The sequence below is a fragment of the Amphiura filiformis genome, chromosome 20, assembly GCF_039555335.1.
Source record: "Amphiura filiformis chromosome 20, Afil_fr2py, whole genome shotgun sequence".
Taxonomy (NCBI): domain Eukaryota; kingdom Metazoa; phylum Echinodermata; class Ophiuroidea; order Amphilepidida; family Amphiuridae; genus Amphiura; species Amphiura filiformis.
In genome coordinates, this window is record NC_092647.1 from 31,022,672 (window position 1) to 31,045,183 (window position 22,512).

Sequence of the window (22,512 nt, forward strand, 5' to 3'; positions counted from 1 at the left end):
TGTCGCCAAATTCATACGGGAGATCGATGAATATACGAAGCGTGTTTAAACTTTATTTGGTTGAAAAGCGGTCAAGAATTGGCTGCAAAAACAGTGAAAATGTTGGTAAAAACAGGTTTTTTGTTATGAAAATCGGTTGGCAGCCTACGCGTCACTGCAGCTGGTCGGCAGCGCGTCGGCGCCTCGTGCGTAATGCGACTACGCCAATGGCGCGTAACGGCGCAGAGCCACGCGACTGCGAGCCAGAGACCAGTGGACATGATAATACGGAAAGAAGGAAAATAAAGGACAAAAAGGTACATGGACCGGTCAGGATTATGATAACGGTGAACACGTCCGCGAGACACGCTATAGAGAGGACGTAATAAATACGGAAAAAGATGTTTGTTGTATAAACAACATGAAGCGGTACTATAAAGAAAAAGAAAATTAAAATGAGGACAAAAAAGTACGACTGAGTAATAGGCCAACGGGTTAAAGTAACTAAATGAAACGGGAACGAAACAAAGGAAAGAAACTAATCAGGAAATGTAAGAAAATAGAAGCTAAATAATGAGAACAGAATTAAATAAAAAAACATGGAAACGGGAAATCACAAGCAGCAAATAAACAAAGAAGCTAAAGGGAAATGTAAGAAAGAACAGATTTAGAAAATAATGGGAACGAGGTTAAACAAATAAATAACATGGAAACTGAAAATCACAAGCTAAGCAAAAGAAACTAAAAAAAAGAAATTCTAAGAAGAGACAGGTTTAGAAAAATAAAATGTACCTTTTCAATGATTCTACCTGTTCAGTAATTATTCCTGTTATGGTGAACGCTCCCATCTAGCCGCGCATCCCGCTAGTGTTTCTAAAGAGGACATTTAGAGCTTTCAGAAACTGAAAACCCCATGTTGATACAACTTTTCTTTGCGAAGTTAAGTAAATTTATCAATCCCTGAAAACAATGTAAAACAAAAGAATTTTAACACTTTCTTTGTCAATATCTCAAAATCAATATTAGCGACATCCGACTCATTTCCCTTGATCGTGTCACATTTGTGGACTGGCAGCATATCGGAATTCAGCATCAAAGTGGTTACATAATTCTCTTAGTTACCGGATCATGTTATTTTGGTATGCCTTCGAATGCCATATACATTGTGTGGTGATTGTTTCGATCATGGTTCATTACTCAAGCGTGTGATCCTGTTGACATCGTAACATTACGTAACTTCACTGGCGAATAGCAATGTGTCGGACTAACAGGTACAACCAAAAGGGTGTAATATACCACTTTGTGGTACACCCAACAAAATGTATTTTTTTATGTCTTTAATGTAATAGGCCTACAAGGTTTGGGTCAACATGTTTTAAATCATGGTAAGATATGTCCTTTCCAGTGACCAAATAAGTTATTTTCCAAAATAAAAATACAAGCCAAGGTAGCAAAAGAAATGGACTCTTATCACTTTGTAGAGATGTGTTTTTGATAAATCATGCCTGTTAACCAATTTTGCTGTATGGTGAAAAAAAACACCTTTGTTGTGTAACTGACAGATGGGAAAAATAGGGATAACCTCTTTTACTTTTTCACCCCAAAACTTTCTTTTTCAAATTATGTGGGCTGCACATGCTTCAAGTACAGGCAAAATCATGTGGTGATGACACAGTCTGTGATAAGGTGCAAAGGATGCGGATGGTATGCTGAAGTTATTGTAGTTTGGGGCCCAGATAAAACATAATGTATGAAGTACAAATTTAGTGCAATTTTTCCATCTTTTTCCTTTTTTATTTCATTCATTGACCATATTGTTCATTCCATATTGATGTATTCAAGAAAGTGTAGTTATGTTGTTGTTGTTTTATCCCAAGTCCATGTGAAGAGTTCAAATGTGATAAACACCATTTTCAAACTAAGGCCACCAACATTGCCTGATAATACTTGCTTTAAATAGACACCCTATTTATTAATTTCATGGTAAATGTTTGAAACTATGATAAAAAATAGCACATAGGCCTATATATTCTTACTTTCTTTAATGCCTGTAATCAGGGATGTCGCTAGTCCAATCGGATTGGGGGGGGGGTGGTACAGCTTATTTTGTCGACGGAGGGGGTTCAACATTTTTCCTCAATTTTTTTTCCATTAGTAACTACTATTACAGTAACAATACTGTGTAACAACAACACAAGCACAGTTGGCAATAACCATACATTTAATTTTTACTTGACTTTTTTAATTTGCCAACAATCCTATGCTTTTTGCCGACAACAGTCACTTTATGCCGACAAAATTAAAAATGGGGGGTGTCTCACCCCATACCCCTCTCTAGCGACAGCCCTGCCTATAGTTATCTCAAAATTAGAACAATCTGTTTTTGCATCAGAACTCTTCATTTCAATGGCCTTCATACCTTCACATCAATTTGCTTACTTGCTTACTTAGAGTATAAAATTTCTGTTGTTTTCTGTGTTCTGCTACTAAAAAGTGGTATATATATATTATTTTTCATAGATGTGCAACGGTCAGTATATACTGTGATTTTAAATGGGCTCTTATACGCCCCTATGGAAAAGATGACCTTTGTCTCCATGTAGATTTCAAATGGAGTCACCCATTCAGGTAACCCCATTTGAAATTTACACTCCCTGTGCAGAAGATTAATGTCATGTCTTCCATAGGGGTGTATGGATTTCAACTGGAATAGCCCAATATTAACCTTAACACCGGATACTAACTGCTTTTTGCTATCGGAAGTTAAAGAAGAAAGGATTCGAACCCCAGTGCTGCCGCTAGCCATAGGGGTTGCGCTGGCCTGGCCAGCGATTCCATGAGCATATTAGCACTTGGGGTGATAGTGTCATCGCATCGCGTGGGATTCATGCATGCACCATGGTTATCATCGTGGTATTTTGTGGTTTCTATGGGTGTTAGGGTTTAATAGCAAGGATGCATTCATGCATAAATACTCACAGTGGCGCAAAGATCAAAGTCTATACTGACCATTACAGATTGAAATATTATAAACTGGTTTGCTTTTATTATTTTTAAAGCTTACTTTAAAAAAGTAAGAGAAAGACTTGCGCAACTGATTATAGAAATTTTAAAAAAGAATGCAACTGAATACGACAAGGTTAATGAAAGTACATAGTGTGAGCTTTACCCACATGGAGTATTTTACAGGGTCCTCACAGTTTTCCTATTGTAGCTTACATGTAATGTTGAGATTTTAGATGAGAAATAAAACTGAAAGGAAAACAAATATGTGTAGTATTGTTTATTCTTAAACACTTGAGAACGTTCCTGCAATCTTATTGGTTCTTACCCAGCTTTACCCTTGTGATATGACACAGGTCAGCGTGCTGTCAACTTCTTGGTGGGTACCCAGATGGAGGTGGGTACCCAGATGGAGGTGGGTGCAGTGATCAGAGATGCTGGGTTTTTTTTCAGTTTTTTGGCTGAATGCAGGTTTTTCCAAAGTCCAAATATCAGCTTTATTTATTTTCAATCAGTTTATACGAGCTGTTTTGGGTTTCCTCTGCCACCAGTTTGATTCCATTCACTACACGTTCCCCTGGCACATTCTGTTCACTCCACATTAACAAGTTTGAGGCCGAGGAGCAGCGGCGTAGCGTGGGTCATCACATTGGGAGGCACCGACCCGACCATGATTTGGGGAACCAGGTCTGATGGGGGAGGGGCACAAGCCTTTTTTCGGCAATTTTCCTATGGGATTTTTTAAAAATTTCAGATTGATTGGGGGCACGTGTCCCTATGACGCTGTGCCACTATAGCTTTTTTAGTGATTTCTGGGTTGCTGTTAGCTTCCAAGTGGACAAAAATAATCCCTGAACCTTCAAACCAAGAGATATTTGTTCAACAAAATTAAGGGTGACACCAAGCAAAATATTACAATTTCAGGTCACTTTGGCAAATCTGTCAACAGCTAAATCAATTTTCTTTGACAACTTCACCAACAAAATTGGCAAAGTGTCATTGAGTGAAAATTTACATAAGTATGGACCTATGTAAAAAAAGTCTCAACTGTTTAATACATGTACTGAAAACATTGGTTATTTATGTCATAATGAAAGTCAATTTTTAATAATTTGCCATAACAATTCCTTGATATCAGAGTAGACTGGTTCTATTTGGGAAAATCGTGTTCCTAGCGGCAAATTTGCGTAAAAGTTGGCAACCAGCTTATTTTTGTTAATTTGGATATGCTGGACTCGAAGCTGTTGTCTGCCAAGCAATATTTTGAGACCGCGATCATGGCGATCCTCAAAAAGATTTTAATTTGACATTTTGCCTGTAATACATCATTTAAAATTTACCCCACAGTGTTTCAGAATTGTGAAGGACAAATATTGATGCCCTTAAAGTATTACAATTGTATCCTTGATCCTTCACAATCCTGAAAGTGGACCACAAGGTGGGCTGTAATGTCAAATCACCAGTCAAAAATGTTTGTTATAGTAAGGGATAGTAAGTATTTTTCTCAAAAATATAATCCCACATATTTTTTGACTGTCATTTCAATACTGACCAGCTGTACATTACAACAAAAAAAAAAGTAATATAAATAATTTCAATGAAATGCAACAGAAGTATGCATAAACCATGACAAAGCACACACACACACACATATACTGAAGTTTCAAATTGACAATTGACAAATTTCATTGGCCATTTTGGCCAAAATAATAAATTGTATCATATCAATGTCTCATTTAAAAAAAATACAGTTTACTATCCCATTTAAAAGAGAGTGGGAACATATTGCATGCAGCAGAAATATCCCTGTTCACAAACGCTTGTTAGGGGGTTGCCTGATGCAAATGAAAACCTTCATAAAAATATTTTGGCCTTCCCTCCCTCTTTCATACCTTGACTATAGTGGGAATTCCAATTGAATGAACGCAGCTTTCAATAGCGTGACGAATTTTTGCGTACACTGCGCGATGTACGCCAGCGTGCAGCGACTGTGCGTGAGTAACGCGAAGTGAATCAACCATGCCAACGCACTTTTCGTGATTGGATAGCATTGTATCCAAGGTCGATGCGTTAAGCGTTATAGTTTGAAATACGCAATATCGATCGCGGTTGGATCGAGTGCAGCTGTTAAAAGCTGCGTTCATTCAATTGGAATTCTTACTATAATTTCAGCCCCACCCCTTCTTACTCTGAAAATTATGCATCAACCCAATAAAAAAAATACCATGAAACTCAATTTTCACTGCAAAAATGATGGTGATTTTTTTTTCAGGGTCCCCTTTACAAGGGTCAAGGGTCCCCTCTACAAGTGCTAGTCAGGCCCGTACGCAGGGGGGGTGCGGGGGGTGCGACCGCACCTCCCCAAATTTGCAAATGTATACAAAAAGTCCCAAAATTTCAGAATTTATGGCGTAGCAGTAGCAAAAAAATAAGGTTTTTACGCTTTTTGGTCCAAAAGGGCCAAATTTGAGGAAGAAAGTCCACTTTTCACAAAATCGCCCCCCCCCCTGGAAAAAAAGTCCACTTTTTCAAAATCAGCACCCCCCCAAAAAAAATCCTGCGTACGGGCCTGGTGCTAGTGGATGGTCCCCTTATACAGTATCAATCATCTTATGATCAAATATCCAGAAAAGCACAGCATCATCATTTGGTATTATTACTTTCAAAAAGCTATGAGACCAATAACTGCATTTAATCCTCTATTAGAACTGAAGGTTTTACTTATTAGAATAGAAACTGAATAGTCGGGTATCTACCAGGCTTTAATGTGCATCCCCCAGGACTCTACCAAACCAACTTTTTTAGCTTCCTTTTATGGTCCTATAACACATTCAAGATGTTAACAAAAATATTTCCGGCACTCCGCCATATTCAAGGTTATAGGTCAACACAGGGTCAAATTTCAAAGTTGCTCAAATCTGGTTAACAAGCACACCAAATTATTCCTCTCATTGCAAGGATTCATAAAAAGTATAGTTTGACCTACCTGCGACTTACCGTTCTTGAGTTATAAGCAAAAAGGTCAAATTTTGAGCGGTGGTCAGTTTTTTTTTTACACAGGGGCCAAAAATTAAAAATGCTCAATTTGAGCGAAATTGGTCTCAAATTGCTTGTTATGTAAAAATAAGTCAAATAAGGAATAGTTGTAACCATGTAGGATGTTTCGTTACCTAGGAAGCGTCACAACATAGGTTGTGGTCAATAGGCTGTAATGGGGGATTGACCTTTATGGCCAATTTTGTCAATAACGAAGCATTTTAGACAGTGCAAACAATTCCTTTTTTGACTTGCTTTTGCATGACGAGCAATTTGAGACCATTTGCGTTGAAATCGGAGCATTTTTAATTTTTGGCCCCTGTTGTTAACCAGATTTGAGCAACTTTGAAATTTGACCCTGTGTTGACCTATAACCTTGAATATGGCCGGAGTGCCGGGAAATATTTTTTGTTAACATCTTGAATGTGTTATAGGACCATAAAAGGAAGCTAAAAAAGTTGGTTTGGTAGAGTCCTGGGGGGGATGCACATTAAAGCCTGGTAGATACCCGACTAGAATACATTTTTATGATACAAATATATCTAACAATACAAACTCAGCATGTTTTTAGTCAATACCGCGAGTCAATATTATGAATATGTCCAAAGATTGTGGATAATCCGAAAATATACATCTTGTTGCCAAGACCTTTTTTAAAAAACAAATCTTTCATGCAATGCCTCATTTGTTTAAAATTGTGAAAGAAATTAATAAACTTTCACCGGAAGCCGCTCAGAGCGAATTATAGTGAAAGACCACAGAAAGACAGAGATAAAAAGACTAGTTTGCGTCTGACGTCAGGGTAAAGGTGCGCCGTGATTGGTTGCCGACCTGCGCAGTACAGCATTTTCTGTCTAGTTGTCAGAATTTCAGACGCGAACAAGTCTTTTTATCTAGCTGTCTTTCATTATATAGTGGTGTTAAATATCCTCAAATTGAAATTTTGGATGATTTCCATTTTCTGTTTAGGTTTGTGTTGCTTGGCTAGAAGATTTTGGTTGGTTTCAGTTTTCTTTTGGTGATTCCCAGTGTTGTTTGGCTCCAAGATATTAATACCCAAAATTAAGATTTTTGATGAGTTCTCATTTTCCTTTTGATGGTTCCCAGTGTTGTTTATATGGCGCCAAGATGTTTTAGCTCTTAATTGATATTTTGGATGGTTCCCATTTTCTTTTAAGGTTCCCACTTCCCAATGTTGCATAGAGCATACCAGCACTACTGCATCAGTGCAAAACTGGAACCAGGAGCAATTTGTTTTTATTGCTCCTGGTTCATACATGTACAAGACCAGGAGCATTTGGTGGCTTTACAAGGGCAAATTTGCTCCCTGCACCTGCTGATTTCAAGGCTTGATGATCACGTTCTTATACTTCAGCATTATACTAGTTATAGCACACATGAAGTCACAGAAATCATTGACTTGAAATAGTATGCTATCTTCCCTAGTGAATTTCCAAATTTTTGATTTTGTAGCTAATCTCTTGTGCTCTTTCCCATCCCTTGATTCAATATGTAGCTCAAATATGATTCCTCTTGTTGGTTTAATCAATACTCCATATGATGCATCTGAAGTACCCTTACTGAGACCAATTAATGCTTGGATCCAAGCTTGACGAGTATCGTCTTCTGGTTCCTCTTCCTTATTCGTAACATCACTCTTCACCTCTCCCGCTATGAAACTGTGTATCCATTTAGGCAGACAAGCAGAATGTACTACTGTATCAGGTACATACATATGTACATCTTTGGGGTACTTTCTACCTTTTTTTTTAGGATCAGGCAATTTGCACCCACCCAAGAACTTTAGGGCCGCAATCTCTGACCTGTCTTCCTTGTCCTCAAAAGTTGCAATAATACAGCTGTCTGTAAAATGACCTGATCTACCACCTATATTCAAGACTTGAAATTTACGTGCCAAATATTCATGAGGATACTGGCAGCGTAGCACCTCTCTGCAGATTGTAAATATAGCATCCAGAGCCACTCTTCCTAAACCATTGGCCATAGGTGACATGTGGTGTCCAGGATTCAAAAAGCCACTTTTGATGTATTCAATCTTAGTCAGTGAATCATCAGTCAGAAGAGGGTATTTTTTCAGCAATGCAGGATCTATAAAAAGAAAAAAAGCAATGATACACTACAGTGAGTGTTCAAATTACTTCAAAACCACACCAGAATCTAATGTGTCCCAGAAAGAAGTCTTCAAAAAGTTGGGTGTACCACTACCATAAATGAACTAGAATTTTGTGGTTTTCGGCTTTCGCGATCATGGCAACATGAAGCGTCGGCTATGATGCCTCCCCCTTTTGCATTGTTTGTGAAATTTCAGATGTTTAGATCAAAGACCCGGTGTTGTCACTTACTAGGACCGTGTGTCTGCATGATCGTTCTGAATTCTGCGAAAAAAAGTGTAATTTTCAAAGAATATTGAAAAAAAATATGGTTGTTTTTTGTAATAGTGTACTCGAAATTCAGAAATAGGGTACATTTCATCAATCGTTGACGTGAAATTCTCATGTCTCAATCATGTCCAGCAATTGAAAGAGTATCCCGCATTTGCAATTTATCGTCTTCTGACTTGCTTGACCTGCATATATGGGGAAATCCACGATTAAGAGTACCAGACCTTAAAATCTCTTTTTTTGACAATATCTTCAGAAATAAAGCATGTATAGTGGACAATGTATCAACTTAAAAGGCACGCCAAGATCTTTCAATTGAGTGCTAAGTCGTTGAAACTGAGTAAAGTTAATAAGACTTTGTTTCCAAAAAACTGTCAAATATTTGGGTGAATTTGATGATTTTTGTGAGGTTCTTTTGAAACCAATGTTTAACCACCTAAATGGGGTTGCACTTTTTAATTGTTTTCTTTCTAAACCAAGGGAAAAAGATTAAAATTTATGTCAAAAGGTATTTTTATTGATTCCCAGATTCTTGTAAATTTCCTCAACGTTATGAAAAATTGAACACCTTACATGTACATTTGTGTACCAGTATGAGCTAAAGACATGTTGCCATGACATGGGAGTAAAAAAATGTAACACAAGTATAACAGACTTTAGTGGTCTCTGTCTCATAAAGAAAATTTACTACAAACAATTTTCATTAACCCTAACGCCCTCTGCTTTTTGGCGAGGGGGAAGGAAAGGAGGAAGGTTTAGTGTTAAATTCTACCCTTAACATGTAAGCAATATTTGATACCCCGTTGATTCCCTAATCAAGTAAGATGATGAGACCAAAATTGCGAAAAAATCCGGGAAAAAGTTTGACAATTTTGATTCCCTACTTCATTCCCAAATTTGACCCTAAACACGTACATGTAAGTACTAGCGTTGAAAGTACACCCTTTTTTCCATATTTCATTGTTTTTGCTACCCTCACGCTACGTAAGTATCTTGCCCAATCTGGAAAAAATACCCTTTTAACGTGTTTCTTTGGTCACACATGATATCCCCTTGTCAATGACCAGTGAACCCTCCCCCCCCCGGGTCACACAAATGAAACAAATGAGCCACATGGAACGTTGGGGACATTAGAAAGTGCCTTATTATTAGAGTGTTGGGTGCATTGTTGGGGTATATGCGGTACTGTGTGCTTGGGTGACATATATATAAAAAGTCACAAGGTGTTGTGGTGTAGGCAGGGCTCGAATTTCAGGGAGGCCACCGAGGCCATTGCCTGACCTTTTTCAGTTTTAGCCTTGGTGCCCCAGAACTTTATCAACTTCAAGGCATTCTTCATCACTTGTTGGCCTTGGTGCCCTTCTTTGTTTTTGTCCAGTGGCCTTGAAAATGGGTGCCCCCAAAAAATTGAAATTCAAGGCCTGGGTGTAGGATATATATAAATCATAATGAGGCGGATATATTCCAGAATGCTCCGGGGTTAAATACATACAAAATTGGGCAATGTTATACCCTAGGCCTAAATGCCGATAAGCGTTGTTTCAACACACCATTAACCCTAACCCCCAGAGAGCGTTTTCATACTGGCAGTTAAAGAAGGGGGAATAAAGAGAGAAAACAAAGAAAGAAGTTGTTTGCTCTGGGTGGGATTCGAACCCGAGACCCCTCGCATGCCAAGCACTGGGTCAGTGACACCTTGCCACAGGTCTTGGGCTTCGCTGGCCAGTGAAACCGTGCCTATATATCACTTAGGGCGATTGCGTCATCACATACCGTGGGATGCATGCACGCACAGTTTTGTTGTTTGTAGTGTTTTGTAGTACTCAGGTTTGTTAGGGTTAATGTCAAAACAGGGCAACATTTACCCCTTATTCCCAAAACAACGTCCGATGGCGAAAATCCAATCCTTTTTCCGACGTGTTTATTATTAGCGGATGCGTAGCTCATATATATCTGAGTGGGTCCCCCGGGGCAAAAAATAATACTTCAACCAGTGCTGTGATGTCACCACTTCTTAAAATTTTCCAAAAATTGGCCCTCAAACTCATAATAGTCCAATACAAGAATCAACTGCAGAAATTCATACTTCATAATCTATCTTCATGTATAACCGGTTATTTGGAACCGTCCTGTGATCTTGCTATATTTGGTGACAAAAGCAGCGGCGATTCTGCCTTACCAAGGCCCAAAGTTCAAAGGATCCCTGTGTTCGTTTTTTGTTCGCTGGCGCGGATTGGCCGCATGGCGGCGGGGTGTTAGCGTCCAGTGGGGTGTTGGGTAGTACTAAATAATCCTCTGGCTCAAAACCTACAATGAGTACATTGAATTTGACAGAATTTTTTTCTTTCTTTTTGAACTATGGATGAACGAAAATTTGGTGAGCAAAATTTGTATAAATATGTTCACTTCTGATATGTGTTTACTTTAATTAAAAATGAGGACTTTGAATGTCCCTCAATTTGGCACGACATGCATCTCATTTTGATAGCGCTAATACAGTCAAACACCTTTTAAACCAATCAATAGGCCTAATCCTATTGTTGAAGAGGATAATAAGCTTCTACCTTAGATGTCTATAGAATTCCTAATAGCTCTATGGTCTTTGTTTGCTTTGGCTAAATCCTGTTCAAGTGGTGGGTTACAAAGCATTGTATTTTGCCTTTAGAGGTATGTATATAACCAACAATTAACAATGAGAGGACATTCCCGAACCTCATTAACTTGGGGATGATTTGAAATGACCACCAATTATGACTGTTTGATATTCATTACCAGCAATGTGGAAAAACAGACACATGTACATGTAGAAACAGACCCGGTGCCCACCCCCCCCCCCCACCCCCATGTGAACCCACGCCACTAAGTAGATCGTAAATTACCTGCAAATTCACTGTTATGGCCAGCTGCAAGGACATGCACATAATTATTTGAGGTACTTTTCCTCACATTTGGCGATTTTATTCCCAAAGGAGATCTCAAATTAATTTTTTCCAGCAAAATGTTCATCGGCTGAAGAGTGCTGTAACCACTGTTGACAAAAACAAATCAATGGCCAGGTGTTGCCAGTACTATAAAAGAGCCCAAAATCCTGCCCAAAATTCAACTAATGTGTTTCAATGGGGAAGAAATTGATGGAAACCTTTTGGGCTCGCAAAATTAGCTTTTGGGCTTGAACAGGTAGGACAGAAAACATGCCGATCAAGATGCCTGTGGGAGCGGAGATTGATTATCTGTGAGTCTATGGAACGGCTAGAACAAATTCGGGGCATCAAGAGCGGCAATCAATGAATTCAGGGGTCTAAGGAGCAGTTAGCGGCTCTGAAAAAGGGGTCTTGCCCCCCTGGTTTAGCCCCCTCGACCTCTTGCTGTTACAATGCTCCGGTCGCTACACTCTATAGCCTCTCTATGTGGGTTTCCATGCATTCCTTGTGTACATGTACAGGCCCCAAACGTGCCATTTAATGCCGCTGCCCTGCACCCCTCAAGTCACCCAGCACTCCGCAGAAAATGAACACGTGCTAGAAATGATTTAGAACTTACAATCCAAATCCTTGAAACTGTATTGATAGTGAGAATCTTCAATCCATTTTAAATCTTTCAGCACTTCTGTCACAGCTTCCTTAATCTGGGTCCAAACTTCAATAATATCATCTGGTAAGGGATCAGGTTTATAGCCTTCTTTTTGTATACATCCAACAAGCATTGGTAGTTGGCCATCTCTTGTGCTCTGTATAGCTCTAATTCCTAACTTGCCATAACCATGTATCTCAAGCATCTTGAAGTGTGGGCGCATGTTAGCATCAAATTTCAAAGGCTGAAAGAAATAACACAAATCACAGATTATAGAGGGTATGGTATACAGGGAGTGTTCAGAAATCAGTCTGTGGGCCAGGCCACTTTTGACTACCTGGAGAGGTGGCAAAATGTGGTTCCATTTTAAAGATAATATTATTTTAGTGCCAAATACAAAATTGCAAAAATTAGTGTTAAAATTGGTATAGCTACATTTATTACCAGATAGGGGAGGCAACCAAGGTTTCATACTTTCCTGCCGCTTGCCGCTCTGTTGACGATTTTGCTTCACTGCGCAGTTGTACCAGAAACGCTAGCGGTGACCAGCGGCAAGCCATTGAAGGACGATTTTAACCAATAGTAATAACCATTGTGACACTCCAAACATGAAAAAAATGCATTTAATGACATGTGACCCAGTGGTCAAGTTATCTAGGGGTCAAAGGTCAAATTTTAAAATTAGTCCAATCGAGCTCAAATTCAACAGGAACGATTCTTACGACATTCTAAGCATGTTAAATATATTTATGACCCCAAATGTCAAAGTTAAGGGTCGAAGGTCAAATTTCAAAATTGGTCAAAATCAACCCATAAAACGTTGAGGGACGGACATGTCGGTCCCTTTTAAATTAATTAAGGACTAATAACTCATTAGTATTAGCCACATTGCTTCCAACAAACTCATGACATCCAAACCTATTGACGATAATCTTTGAGTAGGGGACAACACGTGAGTGGAATAGTGGAATCATCCAGGGGACAAATGAGGCTACTTTTGATTTAGATTCAGTGATGTGTAAATTGCTCTCCTTTGATAAAGCGGATTTAAATGTAAACCTTTACTGAGTGATAATAAATATCTGGGTTAGGGAGCATCAGGTGAGTGAAGATGTTTTGAGGTCATAGGTCATCTAGGGGTCAATGGAGTAACAACGTAAAGTACATAAAAGTATACCGTAATAATTGTAATGGAAATGACGTAATAGGAATCTTAACATTTAGTCATCAGAATTTGGGAACAAGTGTCTGATTTTGAGAGATTCACAAAAAAAAAAGAAGAATTTTCCACCAACTGTTGATCGAATCAGCCTAATATATGCACTTAAAGATAGGTGATCAGATATTTTGGTATTGTGTTTTATACCCCACATTGAGGCAAGTACCAAAATAATCCAATTCCCATGTTTTGAGGTAAATTGCACTAGTGGTTTTGATATTAGAAGTAAAACCGCGTTTCACAACAGCCCATAGAACAGCATGTGTGGTATACCACATTTGGGGATTAGGCTATCACTTTTTCGTTCATAACATCTAAACGGAATATATTTTGGGCCTAAAACTTCACTGGGATTATGAGAAAAATATGAGCTTTCTTCTGATGCCAAAATCGCCATTTTGATAGAAAAAAGTGGGGGGATGAGGCTGTGGATCAGGTCACCCACCTTTAAGGTTGTGCGCCATGAATTGGGGGCCAAATGCGTTACATACTAAAAAATTGAACAATTTGTACATGTTTTTGTACTTAGACTGATCTAACAATTCTAATTCATAAACTGTTCATCAAAACCATATAAAACTATCACTGTAAAGCTTAAGAGTACCGGTACCAGGAATACACATGCATGTTATGTACCGTACCGTACAAACAATTGGTCAATATACTGGGTGCCCAAGGGCTTAGGCAGCCAGCCGTGTAGGGAGTGTGTTACACACCCAAATTTGTAAATACACACCCAGTTTTTGCCCACATGGCCTATACTTTGTACACAAATCTTAAATTTACACACCCAGTTCTTTGAATTTACACACCCAAACCTTTAAATCCTGCTTAACACCCTGAGGGTGCCACAAATGTCATATAGGGTGGAAAAGTTAAATTTGGGTTCAAAAAGTATACAATTTTGTTCCTTTCTTTATTTACTCACATCACCTGTTCTGCTAAAACTGATTTGAACTGTTCACATGAGACCAAAAAGCCTTACATAATTACCAGAATTTGAATTTTCAGTCTATTTACAAGTTGACCTCAAATGACCTTTGACCTTGAAATTGATGTTGAATTGCATTGTGTTGTAAACTTTCACCAATCTTTTGTCTATGTGTAACACTGGTGATAGAATGCAAAGGTCACATCATTTCACATTTTGGGTGGAATAGACCAAAGAGGGGACCCAGTTATGGCGGCTATTGAGGTGTAGAAATGTGTGAAATAGGATTCGTCTATGAGGGTTGCCATAGTGCAGCTATGACCCAAGTTTGGTTGCAATATAGGATTTGAACTGTTCATGAGACCAAAAAGCAAAAAGCCTTACATAAAGACCAAATTTTGAATTTTCAGCCCATTTACAAGTTGACCTCAAATGACCTTTGACCTCAGTATATGACCTTGAACGCCACCAATAGATGAGGGTTCCCATAGTGCAGCTATGACCCAAGTTTGGTTGCAATAGGATTTGAACTGTTCATATATATGAGACTAAAAAGCAAAAAGCATTACCGGTACATAATGGTTGACGGACGGACACACAATTGTTGACGGACACACTGACAGACGGACGGACGGATACACGACTCATGATGCCATAAGGTCTATATATTTGTGAGGTGCTTATTTAGCACCTCACAAATATATTTTTTACTGTACCTTCATAACCCAGCAAGGTATTGAGATGGATTATGTACCATTGTTTTTACTAGCTGGGGAACCCCCAGCTATCTGTTCTGCTACCTGTGTCTGTTGTTTTCTGGCAACAAATGAACTCTATATGCACTCTGTGGGCACAAGTATTTGGACTGTGCTAAAAATCAACATTCCCTATGTACTTTAACAATAACATGTACATGCCTCAACCGTAGGATCCTCAACCGTAGGTTCCTCCACCCCTGACTTCACATCGTTTGAATTGCATCTCAAAAAGTAAATAAAGTGTTAAGTTCTTTCTGTCCACAATTTGAGCTAGATAAATATATGCAACAAAATAAGACCAAAACTAGTTCACTACCCCTCTCCATTCTTGAGATCTGGGACAAAACGTCCTGAATAAAATGAAAAAATGTAACGCCTCCACCTTTTCCTATAGGGCCTACCCCAATTCATGACGCACGACCTTAAAAATTATTTGGACCCATTTTATCAAAGAAATATTTTACTCAGTGTGAGCAACTTGGCCCAGCACATCCCTTTTTAAAGGGATTTTTATTTCATTTTGGATGAAGCTTATATTACTTGGGGTACCAGGTACTGATTTTCATTCATGTGTACGTACCCATCCATCAATTCTTCATGCAGTTTTGAAAAGTTCAGACCATTAGCTTTCTAATGATATACATGTAGAGCTTTATCAGGGATGTAGCTACAGTGGGCGGTAGAGCCCACCACTCAGCTTTGGAGCCCACCACTCAGCTGCAATTTTAGCACTGGAGCTCACCACTCAGAGGCCAAAATTGCACAATTTTATTAGATTAATCAAGAATTTGGTCCATTTTGGCAAAAAATTGCCAAATATGCAAGATATTCATTAAATGCAGCCCACCACTAAAACTACCCTAGCTACAACCCTGAGCTTTATGATAGTAAACCACTTTATATTTCAGAGAATGGTGGGTGGATTTTTATACCGATCAACCCATCAGTCTAGTACATTTCAAAAAATATTTTCTTGGGGTACCACCCTACACTAATTTCATGTGCATTTTTGGATTCCTTGAGCCAAGAGCTTTCCAAAAATGTATACTTTTGCTATCCTAGGGTGTATACTTTTCAAAATACAGCGAATCAGCGACATCTGTCATCTGGTAATCTAATCTCACACAGTATAATGTTGCGCTTGAAAATTTGGGTTTCCTATGTCTAGAGAATAGGGCCATATTTATATGTCATACAGGTGACTTTAATGTGACTACCGGGTGCCAGTAAAGAAAGCTATGCTATTTAAATGTGTACATGGACAACTAAGGTATCTTTTGATACCAAATGTATAGTAATATTGGGACAAATTTGAAGTACCAGTACATATTATGAACAATTTTACAATTGTGTGCTACCCAGAGTTTGTACATGGGTGCATCGCTGCCAGAACCACCTGACTCGGTGCCATTCAGCCAATGTTTAAGAGCTTTTAAGATATCTCTCCACATTAACCTATAGAGCTTTCATTTGATACCAAATTTACTGGCATATCATTTTTCTTCCAAAGATACAGTAAAAAAAAAGTGGAAATTCAAAAAAAGTGAAAAACAAAATGATCACAGTGAAAAGTGTGATGCCACCACAGCACCAACCTTTTTGGGTTTTAAGTTCAAAACGCATGGCCTTAAATATTAAGTTATGAATGGATTTCAGGGGTTCAAATTCGCAATGAATTAAGGTTCTCGCAACAAAACCAGGCTTTCGATTCCCGCAAAATATTGAGAAAAACAGGCAAAATTAGAAGGCTGTCACCACCTTTCCCCTCATGTACCTGGCCTTAAAAGTCCACTTTTCACAAAATTGCACCCCCCCCCCCCTTGGTCTGGAAAAAAAAATCCACTTTTTCAAAGCACCCCCCCCCCACAAAAAATCCTGGCTACGGGCCTGCATAGTTATGGATGTTCAAAAAGAACCCAACAAATAATGTTAGTATACCATTTCCAGACTCTAACTCTATTGCACTGTACAACATGACGATTTGCAAGTGTTTTCGCACCTAAATTTGTTAACCCGTTTTTGTTTTTTGGGTTTTTTTTTTTACTGCTACACTGGGTTTCAGAGAAGAACGGCAGTCCCTTGCTCAGATTGACGCGACCATCCTGTAAATGAGCGACCTACTCGGAGCTTTGTGTTCCCTTCAACTTCAAGACCGCAGAACTGCGCCGACCAACGGTTTAACGCGTATTTGGCCAATCAAATTATCGGTCTGTTGTTATGCCCGGGAGGGGGGGGCACTCGAATATGAAAGTGACGTAGGGGAAGGTGGGGCATAACGGACCCCCGGGGCAAAACGGACCCACGGGAAAAATAGGCCTTGGCAATACTGTCGTCTATGCAAATTATATGGAGGAACACAAGTATGGCCACCCAGATTTACAACAAAAATTTGATCTGAAACAATCTACTGACATCCGAGCAAGATCGAGTCAAAAAATTACAACCTGTCTGACGTAAGATATGCAGATGTTTAATGTACTGAAATTTTACTTCATTAATATCGGATTCTTAAATAATTGTGTTTATGTAAACACTAAGGTACTAGCTTTGAGCTGTATGTACTGCATGGGCTATATGCTACAATGTATTATGCATGCAACCTATTCCTAAAAAATCGGGTATGGGGCAAAATGGAACCCCTAGTGTGGGGCATAACGGAACAGGGTTCCGTTTTGCCCCGGGCGTTTTGCCCCACAGATGGGTTCCGTTTTGCCCCAATTGTACATAAATACGTCTTCACTCAAGGAACTGTAGGCGTTATCTAGGGGCCTACTCGAGCATGGTAAACACTTCGCTGAAACATAGACATATTAAACTAGGCCTACAGATAGAATTAATGATTAAAAGTTAACTTACTCCACAGAGATGGTAGGCCCACTTAATATTGTAACTGAATATAGGCCTACATATAACTAGGCCTAGGGCCTACCGATGGAACTACTGATATAAGTTTACACCCAGGGTGCCGTTTTGCCCCATAGGGGTGTTCCGTTTTGCCCCGATAGTGGGGCAAAACGGATTTATTTTTTTGAAAATATTTCTTCATTTTTATAAAAAACTGTAAGATTCAAGTTATATTGGTTAATGTTATATAAAAGTTAAATACAATCTTCAACTGAACATATAATTTTTACAGTCATATTACTTATGGTGACGTCACAGAGCATCCTTGAAGTTAAGTGTTCCGTTATGCCCCACCTTCCCCTACCTGTGCCTACCGAAGTACGACACTAGGGGTCTATCGGTGGCGATTTTTGTCCAAAACAGGGGGTCATTCAGTGGCGAATCCAAGGGGTCATTTTGTGTGGAAATGCTTAGAATTGGGTGTCATTGACCGTGAAAAATAACTTTCTGGGCAAAAATTTTTGCAAAAATTTGCCATTTTTAAGCAAAAATTGCTACAAAATGTAAAAATTGTACAATTTTCGCGCGCATAGCGCGCACAAATTGTTCTCATTTTGTGTCAATTTCTAAAAAAAGGTGCCAGCTGATGAAAAATGGGGGTCATCCCCCCGACATCCGGTGGCAATTTGCCTCAAAAAAGGGGGTCTATTGACAGGCACATGACGCGTACCATACCAATATTATGGGAGTGCCCCCCCCCCCGGGTGTTATGCTTATGATTGTCAGACCACTAATAACATGACTAAATCAGCCAATCAGAACCCCACTTCCGTGTTTACGCTCTGCACGCTCTCAAAATGTAAACAAGAGTCGTTCTTCTCTGACACTACTACACATGTACCCGCACTACTAATTTACTTACGACTGTTCCGGATGAAGCTGAAGTTCTTGCATTGCTTGTATCCGATTCCGTATTGTCCTTGTCATGCTTGTTGTCTGACTCCGAGCTTGTCGAGTCGTGATCTGCCAATCTGTTCGACTTCCGCAGAGACGGCTTCCTCCCTTTACCACCCAAATATTCATGTTCACTGTCATAACCAGATGCACTATCTAACGGGGACGACTCTGACACTACGTCCGCCATGACTAATTCATCATCTGACCATGGAAGAAGAATAGAGCACGAAGTGCGAGATCTGACGAAAAGGGTAAAGGTCGGACATACGGGGCTTCAAAACCACTAAAAACGAGCAATTCGGATTTCCAAAAATGGGGAAAATATAATGTTATTCTAATCATGTTTACACATATAAAATCAGAGATGATACTTTGAATTTTGACCCAGACAAATATGAGCACGTAATATTATGAACTTAAGTAAGGGACCGTTCATTATTTAGGCCTATAGGGGAGGGGGCCGGGAGGATTTCAAAATTTAGTTCATAAAGTTACACAACCCCCCCCTATTAGCAGCATTTAAAATTACATAACCCTCCCCCTTTTGCTGCCAAAAAAAAAAGTAACCCCCCCCCCCCCTCACATTGAGAAATACATTTTGGTGATGGTATGATAGGCCTACTGTAACGGGATTTCCCCCTATAAATAGCTTGTTTTTCCATTATTTTGCAAGCCAAATAATCACGTGTTTTGCGGCCACATCAAGGTATTTTTTGTACCACACTTAAAGCCATATTTAATATAACATTCGCTGAGGAGAACGCCCTCAAAAAAATTTTAAATTCAGGTTTTTACACGATTGTACTGTACTTTAGTAAACAAAGATTCTCTGCAAAAATCAAGACTTTAGGTGCTTTAGTTTTGTCAGAATCCGAGATTTTGAATAAACCGCCTGAATCAGCGTTTTATTATTACGATAGAAATATTAGTCGAACGCGTATGCGATGTCAACACACCCCTACGTACACGGCGTCCGGGACACACACACACACGCCAGAGGGTCGTACCATATTACAACCGCCAGCGTGACATGCATTGGCGCTAGTTGTAAATTCCGATTTTCTTTGCTTTACCTCACTTGTTCGGCTCAAAATTAAAAGGGACATATCTGACAGTAAATGCTAATATTTTATTGAAAATTAATACTAATCTATTTTTAAAGAAATGTTATAATATGGCTTTAAGTCAGAGAAAATAAAGGTAGAGAAGCGACACTCCGTACAATTAACGTGCAGACGGCCTATACCGATGTGAGGACAGAAAATGTGACTCTCCTGCTAGTCTCGGGCGCGGGCCAGACTGTATGCGGTATGAACAAAAACGTAATTAACTGGTTGTGTAGGAGACTAGCAGGAGAGTCACATTTTTCTGTCCTCTGCTGTTCTCCGGAGTGTCGCGGTCCTGCTTAAGTTGTTATTGTAAAGTTCTCCATTGTTTTCAGCGCGTATAAGCACCGTCAGTCAGGAAGCGGCTTCGGCCTTTGTGAGGATTTGGAAATCGCGGACGCTGATTGGACGGAGGTCAGCTGATCCAAACTTTGGCGTGGGTCTTGAGCTGGGCGATTTGGAAAACTTGTCAGACTAGACCGAAACCGGGGACCGAAAGACCGACCGACTGAGTGCAGACCGTGTTACGTGATGGATAGGCGAGTGGAAAGCGACGAGAGAAGACAATATTTCGACAAATGGACGGATAATATTCAGAGATGCCAATGGGTTATGAAAAAAAAATCTGAAAATTGCGAACGTAGGGAGCGAAGCGACCGAAGTCTCGCCCCGACGCCGGGGGTCCAGGGGGCAAAGCCCCGGTGGGGGTTGAGGGGGCGAAGCCCCCCAAAGCCAGAGGGTTTCTACACATTTTACACTGCAGGAGACACCATTTCTGAGGGTAAAATTACATTCAAATGGATTAAAAAATAAGGTTATTTTGAGAAAACAAGCCTAGATAGCAGTATTGAAGACTATCTATTATACATGTAATATTCTTCAAGGCTTGTTTTCTCAAAATTATACCATAAAATATGCAAATTAGGTACCTAAGCCCAGGCAATTTTAGCAGAATTAGCACCCCAAAAGGCCATTTTTAACATAAAAACCAGTTTTAGACTTTTTTGAAAAAAAATGCTTCCTTCATCCCAAAAAGTGGTTTTAAATGTTCAGTTTCCTATACTTTTGTACATGAGAGACATTCTCCAAAGTATTGTTATGGCCTACATGGCTGAAATGGATATATATAATGCGTAATATAAAAACGATGATTCATCAAATTTTTGACCACCCCCCCTTCTTTTTTTGTTGTTAAATTTAAAAAAAAAATATTTTTGGCTAAAAAAGCAAGTTATATGCCCTAAATTACTTGTTATTTAATGTTGGAAACCATAGAAATACTGCTACTTCAAAAAAAAAAAAAAAATTGCCAATTTTATTTTACAAAGTTGGATAAAGTTGTACATTTTAATTACTTTTACTTCTACTGAACAGCTAGCAATGTATATTAATTCAATGTGTTCCTGACTGTTCAATAGAAGCAAAAGTAATTAAAATGTACAACTTTATCCAACTTTGTAAAATAAAATTGGCAATTTTTTTTGTTGAAATAGCAGTATTTTCTATGGTTTCCAACCTTGAATAACAAGTAATTTAGGTCTATAACTTGCTTTTTGGCCAAAAATATTTTTGAAAAATTAAAAAAAAAAAAAAAAAAAATTTTTTTCAGAAAATCTGATTTTTTTGGAAAAATACAAAAAATCGGAATTCCGATTTAAATCGGAAGATTGGCATCTCTGAATATTACTTTTGTATGTTTTTCTGGAGTAAGACGAGAGTTTTGGAAGAGATGGAGATTACTGTGACAATATTTTCGTGTGTAGGCCTACAAGACAGAGCAAAATTGACAGCAGCAAATGGACGATACAAAATATACCCAGTTGACGAGTTATAAATTGTGACGACATTTTACTTTGAAGTATGCTGAGAAATGGGGGAAGATTCGCATTATTTGAGTGGATATTATCGCCTGGATTGGAGTTATATCTTCAATGGAGTTTTGGCAGCTCATGACGCACGCAATGGACATGATATTTTCAAGTGATTTAGCGAAGACGTCATTTTCTTGCATCGCAATGGACATTTCGCAATTAAAAAACTGGCCAGCAAAATGTCGGATTTATTAATTTCTTGAAAGTGCACTTTCGCGACAACGGCAGACAAGCATGATCGACAAGCTGACGACATGGGACATTGGACATTGTGTGTATATTTTTGATGTGAGTTTATTATTTTGATATGCATATTGTAACGCGGCTGGGCCGCGGGGGTGAATACTGAGAATCCGGAACCTGGAACGACTGGACAAAAAGACAAACTGTACAAAATGCCATCTAAAATGGTGAACTACTGTTATTGCTAATTTCACTGGTTCTTAAAAATATTACTCATGGCGAGAGCTTTCGACTGATGCCAGCTTGTCTATCAGTTTGGCAATTGAGCAATAAATTAGGCCAATCAGAAGTCAAATTTGTTTATAATATAAAAATCAGTAAATAAACCAGAAAATAATAGGCAAGTTCAGCCTATTTGATTAATTTTGAAATCACTGGCAGATTTTCCACTTACTTTCCTTGATTCTGAAGTATAGAACTGCACAATAGAGAATAAACAGGAAGTTCCTTTTTAATTTATAAAACGACGAGTGTGCCTTTAATCCATAACACCTAAATTCAGAGCCACCATCTGCATGGCATGCATGCACATCATATTAATGCAAGGCTAAGCTTAGCCTTTCTTGAAGACTAGGAACTTCCCCTTTTATATT

At 38.9% G+C, this 22,512-nt stretch overlaps 1 protein-coding gene across 1 annotated transcript; it reads right to left on the reverse strand.

Moving 5' to 3' along the window:
• Positions 1–6,381: 6,381 nt before the first annotated feature.
• LOC140142112 (uncharacterized) lies at positions 6,382–19,040 on the reverse strand. Its single transcript, XM_072164074.1, has 3 exons — positions 18,665–19,040; positions 11,961–12,234; positions 6,382–8,127 (listed from the first exon to the last, which is right to left on the reverse strand). Exons 1-3 carry the CDS (start codon positions 18,884–18,886, stop codon positions 7,361–7,363), a joined length of 1,263 nt encoding a protein of 420 aa, XP_072020175.1. The 5' UTR covers positions 18,887–19,040; the 3' UTR covers positions 6,382–7,360.
• Positions 19,041–22,512: the final 3,472 nt, after the last annotated feature.

Coding starts and splice junctions, on each gene's coding strand:
- LOC140142112 (XM_072164074.1), bottom strand. CDS start 18,886: ATGGCGGACGTAGTGTCAGAGTCGTCCCCGTTAGATAGTGCATCTGGT. Junction 12,235..18,664: donor CAGCTTCATCCGGAACAGTC/GTAAGTAAATTA, acceptor TATTTCTTTCAG/CCTTTGAAATTTGATGCTAA. Junction 8,128..11,960: donor CAGTTTCAAGGATTTGGATT/GTAAGTTCTAAA, acceptor TTCTTTTTATAG/ATCCTGCATTGCTGAAAAAA.